At 43.9% G+C, this 12395-nt stretch overlaps 1 protein-coding gene across 1 annotated transcript in view; it reads left to right on the forward strand.

The window, feature by feature from the left end:
* The first annotated feature begins 862 nt into the window (after positions 1-862).
* Positions 863-12395, forward strand: part of LOC142440570 (mitogen-activated protein kinase-binding protein 1-like) — a 63690-nt gene continuing 52157 nt past the window's right edge. The window contains 1 exon segment of the mRNA XM_075542934.1: positions 863-867. Within this exon segment, the coding sequence (XP_075399049.1) occupies positions 863-867 (5 nt within the window).

A 12395-nucleotide genomic window follows, 5' to 3' on the forward strand; every position in this document is an offset into this window, starting at 1 on the left:
ATTGTCTTCTGCAAGGGTGTGAGTGTGTGTTTTTGTGTGTGCAAAAGGACATGAAGTCAGAAGCCCTGTAGATATTCAGCAAGGTTTTGTGCATGTGTGTATGTAAAAAGGACACGAGATTTGAGCCCCTCCAGAGATTCAGCAAGGTTTTGCGTGTGTGTGTAAAAAGGACACGAAGTTAGAAGTTCTCCAGATGTTCTGCAAGGGTGTGTGTGGGGGGGGTGTGGGTGTGGGTGGGGTTGGGTAGGTGTAAAAAGAACACATCAGAATCCTTCCAGAGATTCTGCAATGGTGTGAATGTATGTGTATATGAAAAAGGATTTGAACTCAGAAGCCCTGTAGAGATTCGGCAAGGGTGTGAGTATGTGTGTGCGCGTGCAAAAAGGACATGAAGTCAGAAGCCCTCCAGAGAATCGGCAAGGGTATGAGTGTGAGTGTCTGTGTGTGTGTGTGTAAAAATGACGTGAAATCAGAAGTCATGCAGAGAATCTGCAAGGGTTTGAGTGTGTGAGTGTGTATGAAGGTCACGAACAGAAGCTCTCCAGAGATTCTGCTAGGGTGTGTGTATGTGTGTGTGCATGTATAAAAAGGTCATGAATTCAAACCCTATCCAGAGATTTTGCAAGGGTGTTAGTGTGTGTGTGTGTGTGTGTGTGTGTGTGTGTGTGTGTGTATGGAAAAAGAACACGAAGTCAGAAGACATCCAGAGATTCTGCAAGGGTGTAAGTGTGTGTGCGTGTGTATGTGAGTGTGTGGGAAAAGAACACGAAGTCAGAGCCTTCTAGAGATTCTGCAATGGTGTGTATGTGTGTGTGTATGTGTAAAAAGGACACGACGTCAGAAGCCATCCAGAGATTTCACAATGGCGTGAGTGTGTGGGTTTGTGTGTAAAATGGACGCGAATTCAGAAGCTGGTCAGAGATTCTGCAAGGGTGCATGTATGTGAGTGTGTGTGGAAAAAGGACCCAAAGTCAGAAGCCCTCTAGAGATTCTGCAAAGGTATGATTGTGAGTGTGTGTAAAAGTAAACAAAATCAGAAGTCCTCTAGTGATTCTGCAAGGGTGTGTGTGTGTGTGTGTAAAAAGACACGAAGTAAAGAGCCCAGAGATACTGTAAGGGTGTGCGTGTGTGAGTGTGTAAAAAGAACACGATCAGAAGCCCTCTAGAGATTCTTCAACCGAGTGTGTGGGTGAGAGTGTTTAAAAAGGACAAAGTTCAGAAGTGCTCCAGAAGTTCTTCCAGGGGTGTGTGTATGTGTGTGTGTCTAAAAAGGACACGAAATCAGAAGCCCTCCAGAGATTCTCCAAAGGTGTGTGCATTTGTGTATGTGTGTGTGTGAGTGTGTAAAAAGAACACGAAGTCAGTAGCCCTCCAGATGTTCTGCAAGGTTGTGAGTGTGTGTGACTGTGTAAAAAGGACACCACGTCAGAAGCCCTCCAGAGATTTCACAAGGGTGTGAGTGTGTGTGTGTATGTCTGAAAAAAAGGAGAGGAAGTCCGAAGTCCCTTAGAGCTTATGCAACGTTGTAAGTGTGTTTGTAAATAAGCCAAGAAGTCAGAGCCCTCAAGAGATACTGTAGGAGTAGAAGTGTGAGTGTGTGTGTGTGTGTGTAAAATGGACATGAAGTCAGAAGCTCTCTAGAGATTTTGCATAGTTGTGAGTTTGTTTTTATATATAAAAACACACGAAGTCAGAACCCTCCAGAGATTCTTGAAGGGTATCAGTGTGAGTATGTATGTATAAAATGGACACGAAGTCAGAAGCCCTCCGAAGATTCTGCAAGGATGTGTGTGTATGTGTGTGTGTGTGTAAGAAGGCCAAGACGTCAGATGCCCTCCAGATATTCTTCAAGGCTGTGAGTGTGTGTGTGTGTGTGTGTGTAAAAAGGACACGAAGTAAGTAGCCCTCCAGAGATTCTGAAAGTGTGTGTGCATGTGTGCATGTGTGTGTGTGAGTTTGTAAGAATGACACGAAGTCAGAAGCCTTCCAGATATTCTGCAAGGATGTGTGTGTGTGTATGTGTGTGTGTGTGTTTGTGTGTAAAAAGGACACGAAGTCAGAAGCCCTCCTGATATTCTGCAAGCGTGTGTGTGTGTGTGTTTGTAAAAAGGAGACGAAGTCAGAAGCCCTGCAGATATTATGCAATTGTGTGTGTTTGTGTGTGAGTGTGAAATAAACATGACGTCAGAAGCCCTCCAGAGATTCTGCAATAGTGTGTATGTATGGGTATATTTTAAAAGGACTTGAAATCAGAAGCCCTGTAGAGATTCGGCACGGGTGTTAGTGTGTGTGTGTGTGTGTGTGTGTGTGTAAAAAGGACACGAGGTCAGAATCCCTCCAGATAGTCCTCAAGTGTGTGTGTGTGTGTTTAAAAAGGACTTGAAGTCAGAAGCCCTGCAGATATTATGCAAGGTTGTGTCTGGGTAAAAAGAACACTACGTCAGAAGCCCTCCAGATATTCTTCAAGGGTGTGAGTGTGTGTGTGTGTGTGTGTGTATAAAAAGGACACGAAGTAAGTAGCCCTCCAGAGATTCTGATAGGGTGCGTGCATGTGTGCATGTGTGTGTGTGAGTTTGCAAAAAGGACACTAAGTCAGAAGCCCTCCAGGTGTTCTGCAAGGGTGTGTGTATGTGTGTGTTTGTGTGTAAAAAGGACATGAAGTCAGAAGCACACTATTGATTCTGTAAAAGTGTGTGTGTGTGTGTGTGTATAAATGAGACGAAATCAGAAGTCCTGCAGAGAATCTGCAAGGGTTTGAGTGTGTGAGTGTGTATGAAGGTCACGAACAGAAGCTCTCCAGAGATTCTGCTAGGGTGTGTGTATGTGTGTGTGCGTGTGTAAAAAGGTCATGAATTCAAACCCTACCCAGAGATTCTGCAATGGTGTGAATGTATGTGTATATTTAAAAAGGACTTGAAATCAGAAGCCCTGTAGATATTCGGCACGGGTGTGAGTGTGTGTGTTTGTGTGTGTAAAAAGGACACGACATCATAATCCCTCCAGAGATTCTGCAAGGTTGTGAGTGTGTGTGTCTGTGTAAAAAGGACACGACGTCAGAAGCCATCCAGAGATTTCACAAGGGCGTGAGTGTGTGTGTGTGTGTATGTGTGAAAAAAGGAAAGGAAGACGGAAGTCCTCTAGAGATTCTGCAACGTTGTAAGTGTGTTTGTAAATAAGCCAAGAAGTCAGAGCCCTCAAGAGATACTGTAGGGGTAGTAGTGTGAGTATTAGTGTGTGTGTGTGTAAAAAGGACACGAAGTCAGAAGCTCTCTAGAGATTCTGCAAAGTTGTGAGTTTGTTTTTATATATAAAAAGACACGAAGTCAGAACCCTCCAGATAGTACTCAAGGGTGTGTGTGTGTGTGTTTGTAAAAAGGACTCGAAGTCAGAAGCCCTGCAGATATTATGCAAGGATGTGTCTGTGTAAAAAGAACACTACATCAGAAGCCCTCCAGATATTCTGCAAGAGTGTGAATGTGTGGAGTGTTTGTGTTAAAAAGACACGACCTGAGTATCCCTCCAGAGATTGTGCAAGGGTGCGTGTATGTGTGTGTATGTGTGTAAAAAGGACAGGAAGTCAGAAGCCCTCTAGGGATTCTGCAAAAATCTGAGTGTGTGTGTGTGTGTGTGTGTATGTAAAAATGACAGGAAGTCAGAGACCTCTAGAGAGTCTGCAAAGGTGTGTGTTTGTGTAGGTAAAACGGACAAGACGTTAGAAGACCTCCAGAGATTCTCCAAGGTGTGCTTGTGTGTGGGTGTGTATGTAAAAATGACACGAATGAAAAGCCCTCCAGATTCTTCAAGGGTATCAGTGTGAGTGTCTATGTGTAAAAATGACACGAAGTCAGAAGCCCTCTAGAGGTTCTACAAGGGTATGATTGTGAGTGTGTGTGTCTGTATTTAAAAGTAAAAAAAAATCAGAAGCCCTGTAGAGATTCGGCAAGGGTGTGAGTGTATGTGTGTGTGTGTGTGTGTGTGTGTGTGTGTGTGTGTAAAAAGGACATGAAGTCAGAAGCCCTCCAGAGATTCGGCAAGGGTATGAATGTGAGTGTCTGTGTGTGTAAAAATGAGACAAAATCAGAAGTCCTGCAGAGAATCTGCAAGGGTTTGAGTGTGTGAGTGTGTATGAAGGTCACGAACAGAAGCTCTCCAGAGATTCTTCTAGGGTGTGTGTGCGTGTGTAAAAACGTCATGAAATCAAACCTGATCCAGAGATTCTGCAATGGTGTGAATGTATGTGTATATTATAAAGGACTTGAAATCAGAAGCCCAGTAGATATTCGGCATTGGTGTGAGTGTGTGTGTGTGTGTGTGTGTGTGTGTGTATGTAAAAAGGACACGACATCATAATCCCTCCAGAGATTCTGCAAGGTTGTGAGTGTGTGTGTCTGTGTAAAAAGGACACGACGTCAGAAGCCATCCAGAGATTTCACAAGGGCGTGAGTGTGTGTGTGTGTGTGTATGTGTGAAAAAAAGGAAAGGAAGACCGAAGTCCCCTAGAGATTCTGCAACATTGTAAGTGTGTTTGTAAATAAGCCAAGAAGTCAGAGCCCTCAAGAGATACTGTAGAGGTAGTAGTGTGATTGTGAGTGGGTGAGTGTGTGTGTGTGTGTGTGTGTGTGTAAAAAGGACAGGAAGTCAGAAGCTCTCTAGAGATTCTGCAAAGTTGTGAGATTGTTTTTATATATAAAAAGACACGAAGTCAGAACCCTCCAGAGATTCTTGAAGGGTACCAGTGTGAGTATGTAAGTATAAAATGGACACGAAGTCAGAAGCCCTCCGAAGATTCTGCAAGGATGTGTGTGTGTATGTGTGTGTGTAAGAAGGACACGACGTCAGAAGCCCTCCAGATATTCTTCAAGGGTGTGAGTGTGTAAAAAGGACACAAAGTAAGTAGCCCTCCAGAGATTCTGAAAGGGTGCGTGCATGTGTGCATGTGTGTGTGTCAGTTGGTAAGAAGGACACGAAGTCAGAAGCCTTCCTGATATTCTGCAAGGGTGTGTGTGTGTGTGTGTGTGTGTGTGTATGTGTGTGTGTGTGTAAAAAGGACACGAAGTCAGAAGCCCTCCTGATATTCTGCCAGGGTGTGTGTGTGTGTGTGTGTGTGTGTGTGTGTAAAAAGGACTCGAAATCAGAAGCTCTCTAGAGATTCTGCAATGTTGTGAGTTTGTTTTTATATATAAAATGGACACGAAGTCAGAAGCTCTCCGAAGATTCTGCAAGGATGTGTGTTGTAAGAAGAACACGACGTCAGAAGCCCTCCAGATATTCTTCAAGGGTGTGAGAGTGTGTATGTGTGTGTGTGTGTAAAAAGGACACGAAGTAAGTAGCCCTCCAGAGATACTGAAAGTGTGCGTGCATGTGTGCATGTGTTTGTCGAGTTTCTAAGAACGACACGAAGTCAGAAGCCTTCCTGATATTCTTCAAGGGTGCGTGTGTGTATGTGTGTGTGTGTGTGTGTGTGTGTGTAAAATGGACCCGAAGTCAGAAGCCCTCCTGATATTCTGCCAGGGTGTGTGTGTGTGTGAGTTTGTAAAAAGGACACGAAGTCAGAAGCCCTGCAGATATTATGCATTTGTGTGTGTGTGTGAAAAGAACATGACGTCAGAAGCCCTCCAGAGATTCTACAAGAGTGTGAGTGTATTTGTGTGTAAAAGAGACACGACGTCAGAAGCCCTCCAGAGATTCTGCAATGGTGTGAATGTATGTGTATATTTAAAAAGGACTTGGAATCAGAAGCCCTGAAGAGATTCAGTACGGGCGTGAGAGTGTGTGTGTGTGTGTGTGTGTGTGTGTTTGTGTGTATAAAAAGGACACGAGGTCAGAAGCCCTCCAGATAGTCCTCAAGGGTGTGTGTGTGTGTGTGTGTGTGTGTGTGTGTGTATGTTTGTAAAAAGGGCTCGAAGTCAGAAGCCCTGCAGATATTATGCAAAGATGTGTCTGTGTAAACAGAACACTACCTCAGAAGCCCTCCAGATATTCTTCAAGGGTGTGAGTGTGTGAGTGTGTTTGTGTGTGTGTGTGTAAAAAGGACACGAAGTAAGTAGCCCTCCAGAGATTTTGAAAGGGTGCGTGCATATGTGCATGTGTGTGTGTGAGTTTGTAAGAAGGACACGAGTCAGAAGCCTTCCTGATATTCTGCAAGGGTGTGTGTGTGTGTGTGTGTGTGTGTGTGTGTATGTGTGTGTGTAGAGAAGACACGAAGTCAGAAGACCTCCTGATATTCTGCAAGGGTGTGTGTGTGTGCGTTTGTAAAAAGGACACAAAGTCAGAAACCCTGCAGATATTATGCAATTCTGTGTGTGTGTGTGTGAGTGTGTGTGTGAAAAGAACATGACGTAAGAAGCCCTCCAGAGATTCAGCAATGGTGTGAATGAATGTGTATATTTAAAAAGGACTTGAAATCAGAAGCCCTGTAGAGATTCGGCACGGGTGTGTGTGTGTGTGTGTGTGTGTGTGTGTGTGTTTTGTTAAAAAGGACACGAGGTCAGGAGCCCTACAGATAGTCCTCAAGGGTGTGTGTGTGTGTGTGTTTGTAAAACGGACTCAAAGTCAGAAGCCCTGCAGATATTATGCAAGGATATGTCTGTGTAAAAAGAACACTACATTAGAAGCCCTCCAGATATTCTGCAAGAGTGTGAATGTGTGGAGTGTTTGTGTTAAAAGGACACGACATGACAATCCCTCCAGAGATTGTGCAAGGGTGCGTGTATGTGTGTAAAAAGGACAGGAAGTCAGAAGCCCTCTAGGGATTCTGCAAAGATCTGAGTGTGTGTGTGTGTGTTTGTGTGTGTATGTAAAAATGACAGGAATTCAGAGACCTCCAGAGTCTGCAAAGGTGTGTGTGTGTGTGTGTAGGTAAAACGGACAACACTTTAGAAGACCTCCAGAGATTCTCCAAGGGTGTGCTTGTGTGTGGGTGTGTATATAAAAATGACACGAATGATAAGCCCTCCAGAGATTTTTCAAGGGTATCAGTGTGAGTGTCTATGTGTAAAAATGACACGAAGTCAGAAGCACTCTAGAGATTCTGCAAGGGTATGATTGTGAGTGTGTGTGTCTGTGTTTAAAAGTAAAGAAAAAAATCAGAAGCCCTCTAGAGATTCGGCAAGGGTGTGAGTGTGTGTGTGTGTGTGTGTGTGTGTGTGTGTGTAAAAAGGACATGAAGTCAGAAGTCCTCCAGAGATTCGGCAAGGGTATGAGTGTGAGTGTCTGTGTGTGTGGGTGTGTGTGTGTATAAATGAAACGAAATCAGAAGTCCTGTAGAGAATCTGCAAGGGTTTGAGTGTGTGAGTGTGTATGAAGGTCAAGAACAGAAGCTCTCCAGAGATTCTGCTAGGGTGTGTGTATGTGTGTGTGCGTGTGTAAAAAGGTGATGAATTCAAACCCTATCCAGAGATTCTGCAATGGTGTGGATGTATGTGTATATTTAAAAAGGACTTGAATTCAGAAGCCCTGTAGATATTTGGCACGGGTGTGAGTGTGTGTGTGTGTGTGTGTGTGTGTATGTAAAAAGGACACGACATCATAATCCCTCCAGACATTCTGCAAGGTTGTGAGTGTGTGTGTCTGTGTAAAAAGGACACGACGTCAGAAGCCATCCAGAGATTTCACAAGGGCGTGAGTGTGTGTGTGTGTATGTGTGAAAAAAAGGAAAGGAAGACCGAAGTCCCCTAGAGATTCTGCAACGTTGTAAGTGTGTTTTTAAATAAGCCAAGATGTCAGAGCCCTCATGAGATACTGTAGGGGTAGTAGTGTGAGTATGTGTGTGTGTGTGTGTGTGTGTGTGTGTGTGTGTGTGTGTAAAAAGGACACGAAGTCAGAAGCCCTGCAGATATTATGCAATTGTGTGTGGGTGTGGGTGTGAAAAGAACACGACGTCAGAAGCCCTCCAGAGATTCTGCAAAGGTGTGAATATATGTGTATATTTAAAAAGGACTTGGAATCAGAAGCCCTGTAGAGATTCAGTACGGTAGTGAGAGAGAGAGTGTGTGTGTGTGTGTGTGTGTGTGTGTGTGTCTGTGCAAAAAGGACATGAGGTCATTAGGCTTCCAGATAGTCCTCAAGGTTGTGTGTGTTTGTGTGTGTGTGTGTGTGTTTGTAAAAAGGACTCAAAGTCAGAAGCCCTGCAGATATTATGCAAGGATGTGTCTGTGTAAAAAGAACACTACGTCAGAAGCCCTCCAGATATTCTTCAAGGGTGTGAGTATGTGAGTGTGTGTGTGTGTGTGTCTAAAAAGGACACGAAATCAGAAGTCCTCCAGAAATTCTGCAAGGGTGCATGCATGTGTGTATGTGTCTTTGTGAGAGTGTAAAAGGGCACGAAGTCAGAAGCCCTCCAGATGTTCTGCAAGGGTGTGTGTGTGTTTGGGTTCGTGTAAAAAGGACACGACATCAGAATCCCTCCAGAGATCTGCAATGGTGTGAATTTATGTGTATATGGAAAAAGGACTTGAAATCAGAAGCCCTGTAGAGATTCTGCAATGGTTTGAATGTGTGTGTATGTGTGTGTGTGTAAAAAGGACATGAAGTCAGAAGCCCTCCAGATGTCCTGCAAGGGTGTGTGCGTGTGTGTGTGTGTGTGTGTGTTAAAAGGACACGAAGTCAGAAGCCCTCCTGATATTCTGCAAGGGTGTTTATGTGTGTGCGTGTGTGTGTCTAAAAAGGACAAGAAATCAGAAGTCCTCCAGAGATTCTGCAAGGGTGCATGCATGTGTGCATGTGTCTTTGTGAGAGTGTAAAAGGGCACGAAGTCAGAAGCCCTCCAGATGTTCTGCAAGGGTGTGTGTGTGTTTGGGTTCGTGTAAAAAGGACACGACATCAGAATACCTCCAGAGATCTGCAATGGTGTGAATTTATGTGTATATGTAAAAAGGACTTGAAATCAGAAGCCCTGTAGAGATTCGACAAGGGTTTGAGTGTGTGTGTATGCGTGTGTGTGTAAAAAGGACATGAAGTCAGAAGCCCTCCAGATGTCCTGCAAGGGTGTGTGTGTGTGTGTGTGTGTGTGTGTGTGTTGGTGTGTAAAAAGGGCACGAAGTCACAAGCCCTCCTGATATTCTGCAAGATTGTGTGTGTGTGTGTGTGTGTTTGTAAAAAGGACACGAAGTCAGAAGCCCTGCAGATATTATGCAATTGTGTGTGTGTGTATTTGTAAAGAAAATGACGTCAGAAGCCCTCCAGAGGTTCTACAAGAGTGTGAGTGTATGAGTGTGTAAAAGAGACACGACGTCAGAAGCCCTCCAGAGATTCAGCAAGGTGCGGATGTCTGTGTGTAAAAAGGACACGAAGTCAGAAGTCCTCTAGAGATTCAGCAATGGAATGTGTGTGTTTGTGTATGTGTGTTAAAAGAACACGAAGTCAGAAGCCGTATAGCGATTCTGCCAAGTTTTGTGTGTGTGTACAAAGAACAGGAAATCAGAAGCCCTCCAGAGAATCTGCAAGGTTGTGTGTGTATTTGTGTGAGTGAATGGGACACCAAATCAGAAGCCTTCTAGATTTGCAACGGTATGTATGTGTGTTTGTGCGTGTGTGTGTGTGTATGTAAAAAGGAGAAGTCAGAAGCCTTCCAGAGATTCTGCAAGTTTATGAGTGTGTGTGTATGTGTGTGTAAAAAGGACATGAAGTCAAAGGCCCTCAAGAGATTCTGCAAAGGTGTCAGAGTGTGTGTTTGTGTGTAAAAAGGACACGAAGTCATAAGCCCTTTAGAGATTCTGCAAGGGTGCGTGTGTGTATGTGTGTGTGTGTAAGAAGGACACGACGTCAGAAGCCCTACAGATATTCTTCAAGGGTGTTATTGTGTGAGTAAAAATGACACGAATAAGTAGCCCTCCTGAGATTCTGCAACAGTGCGTGTATGTGTGTGTGTGTGTGTGTGTGTGTGTGTGTAAAAAGGAAACAAAATCAGAGGCCCTCTGGTGATTCTGCAAAGGTGTGTGTGTGTGTATGTGTGTGTGTGTAAAAAGACACGAAGTCATAAGCCTTCCAGAGATTCTGCAAGGGTGTGTGTGTGTGAGTGTGTAAAAAGGACACGAGGTCAGAGTCCTTTAGAGATTCTTCAACAGTGAGTGCGTGTGAGACTGTTTAAAAAGGACTCAAAGTCAGAAGTTCTCCAGAGGTTCTGCCAGGGTGTGTGTGTGTGTCTGTGTAAAAAAGACACACACACAAAGCTGTGCAAGGGTGCTTACATATGTGTGTGTGTTTGTGTAAAAAGGACATGAAGTCAAACGTCCTCCAGCGATTCTGCAAGGGTGTCAATGTGTGTGTTTTTTGTGTGGAAAAAGAACACGACCTCAGAAGCCCTCCAGAGATTCTGCAACCGTATGAGTGTGAGTGTTTGTTTGTGTGTGTACAAAGGATAGGAAATCAGAAGGCCTCCAGATATTCTGTAAGGGTGTGTGTATGTGTGTGTGTTTGAGGGTGAGAATTTTTAAAAAGGACAAAGGTCGGAAGTTCTCCAGAGGTTATGCCAGGGTGTGTGTGTGTGTATGTGTGTGTGTGTCTAAAAAGGACACGAAATCAGAAGTCCTCCAGAGATTCTGCAAGGGTACATGCATTTGTGTATGTGTCTGTGTGAGTGTGTAAAAGTCAGAAGCCCTCCAGATGTTCTACAATGGTGTGTGTGTGAGTGCGTGGGTGTGTAAAAAGGACACGACATCAGAATCCCTCCAGAGATTCTGCAATGGTGTGAATGTATGTGTATATGTAAAAAGGACTTGAAATCAGAAGTCCTGTACAGATTCGGCAAGGGTGTGGGTGTGTTTGTGTGTATGTGTGTGTGTGTGTGTGTCTAAAAAGGACATGAAGTCAGAGGCCCTCCAGAGATTCGGCAAGGGTATGAGTGTGAATGTGAGTGTGTGTGTGTGTCTGTGAAAAAAGGACACGAAGTAAGAAGCCCTCCAGATATTCTGCAAAGTTTTGTGTGTGTGTCTGTGTTTGTAAAAAGGACAAGAAATCAGAAGCCGTGCAGATATTATGCAAAGATGTGTGTGTAAAAAGAACACTACGTCAGAAACACTCCAGAGATTCTGCAAGAGTGTGAGTGTGTGGTGTGTGTGTGTTAAAAGGACACGACGTCAGAAGCCCTCCAGATATTGTGCATGGTCGCATGTATGTGTTTTTATGTGTGTAAAAAGACAGGAAGTCAGAAGCCCTCTAGGGATTCTGCAAAGATCTGAGTGTGTGTGTGTGTGTGTATATATATAAAAATGAGACGATGTCAGAAACCTCCAGAGATTCTGCAAAGGTGTGTGTGTGTGTAGGTAAAAAGGACACGACATTAGAAGCCCTCCAGATATTCTCAAAGGGTGTGCTTGTGTGTGAGTGTGTATGTAAAAATGACACAAACGAGAAGCCCTCCAGAGATTTTTCAAGGGTATCAGTGTGAGTGTGTATGTGTAAAAAAAAACCACGAAGTCAGAAGCCCTCTAGGGATTCTGCAAAGATCTGAGTGTGTGTGTGTGTATATATATAAAAATGAGACGATGTCAGAAACCTCCAGAGATTCTGCAAAGGTGTGTGTGTGTGTAGGTAAAAAGGACACGACATTAGAAGCCCTCCAGATATTCTCTTAGAGTGTGCTTGTGTGTGAGTGTGTATGTAAAAATGACACAAACGAGAAGCCCTCCAGAGATTTTTCAAGGGTATCAGTGTGAGTGTGTATGTATAAAAAAAAACACGAAGTCAGAAGCCCTCTAGAGATTCTGCATGGTTTTGAGTGTGAGTGTTTGTGTGTGTGTGTAAAAAGAAAACAAAATCAGAAGCCCTATAGTGATTTTGCAAGGGTGTGTGTGTGTGTGTGTAAAGACACGAATTCAAGCGCTACAGAGATTCTGTAAGGATGTGTATGTGTGAGTGTGTAAAAAGAACACGAAGTCATAAGTGCTCTACAGATTCTTCAACAGTGTGTGCTGGTGAGAGTTTTTAAAAAGGACAAATGTCAGAAGTTCCCTAGAGGTTCTGCCAGGGTGTGAGTGTGTGTATGTGTGTATGTCTAAAAAGGACACAAAATCAGAAGTCCTCCAGAGATTCTGCAAGGGTGTGTGCATGTGTTTATGTGTCTGTGTGAGTGTGTAAAACAACACGAAGTCAGAAGCCCTCCAGATGTTCTGCAAGGGTGTGTGTATGTGGGTGTGTGTGTGTCCAAAAAGGACATGAATTCAGAAGCCCTCTAGAGATTCTTCAACAGTGTGTGAGGTTGAGAGTTTTTAAAAAGGATAAAGGTCGGAAATACTCCAAAGGTTCTGCCAGAGCGTGTGTGTGTGTGTGTGTGTGTGTGTGTGTGTGTGTCTAAAAAGGACAAGAAATCAGAAGCGTTCCAGATATTCTGCAATGGTGCATGCATGTGTGTATGTGTCTGTGTGAGTGTGTAAAAAGCACACGAAGTCAGAACCCTC

This window comes from Tenrec ecaudatus, chromosome 2, assembly GCF_050624435.1.
Source record: "Tenrec ecaudatus isolate mTenEca1 chromosome 2, mTenEca1.hap1, whole genome shotgun sequence".
Classification (NCBI taxonomy): domain Eukaryota; kingdom Metazoa; phylum Chordata; class Mammalia; order Afrosoricida; family Tenrecidae; genus Tenrec; species Tenrec ecaudatus.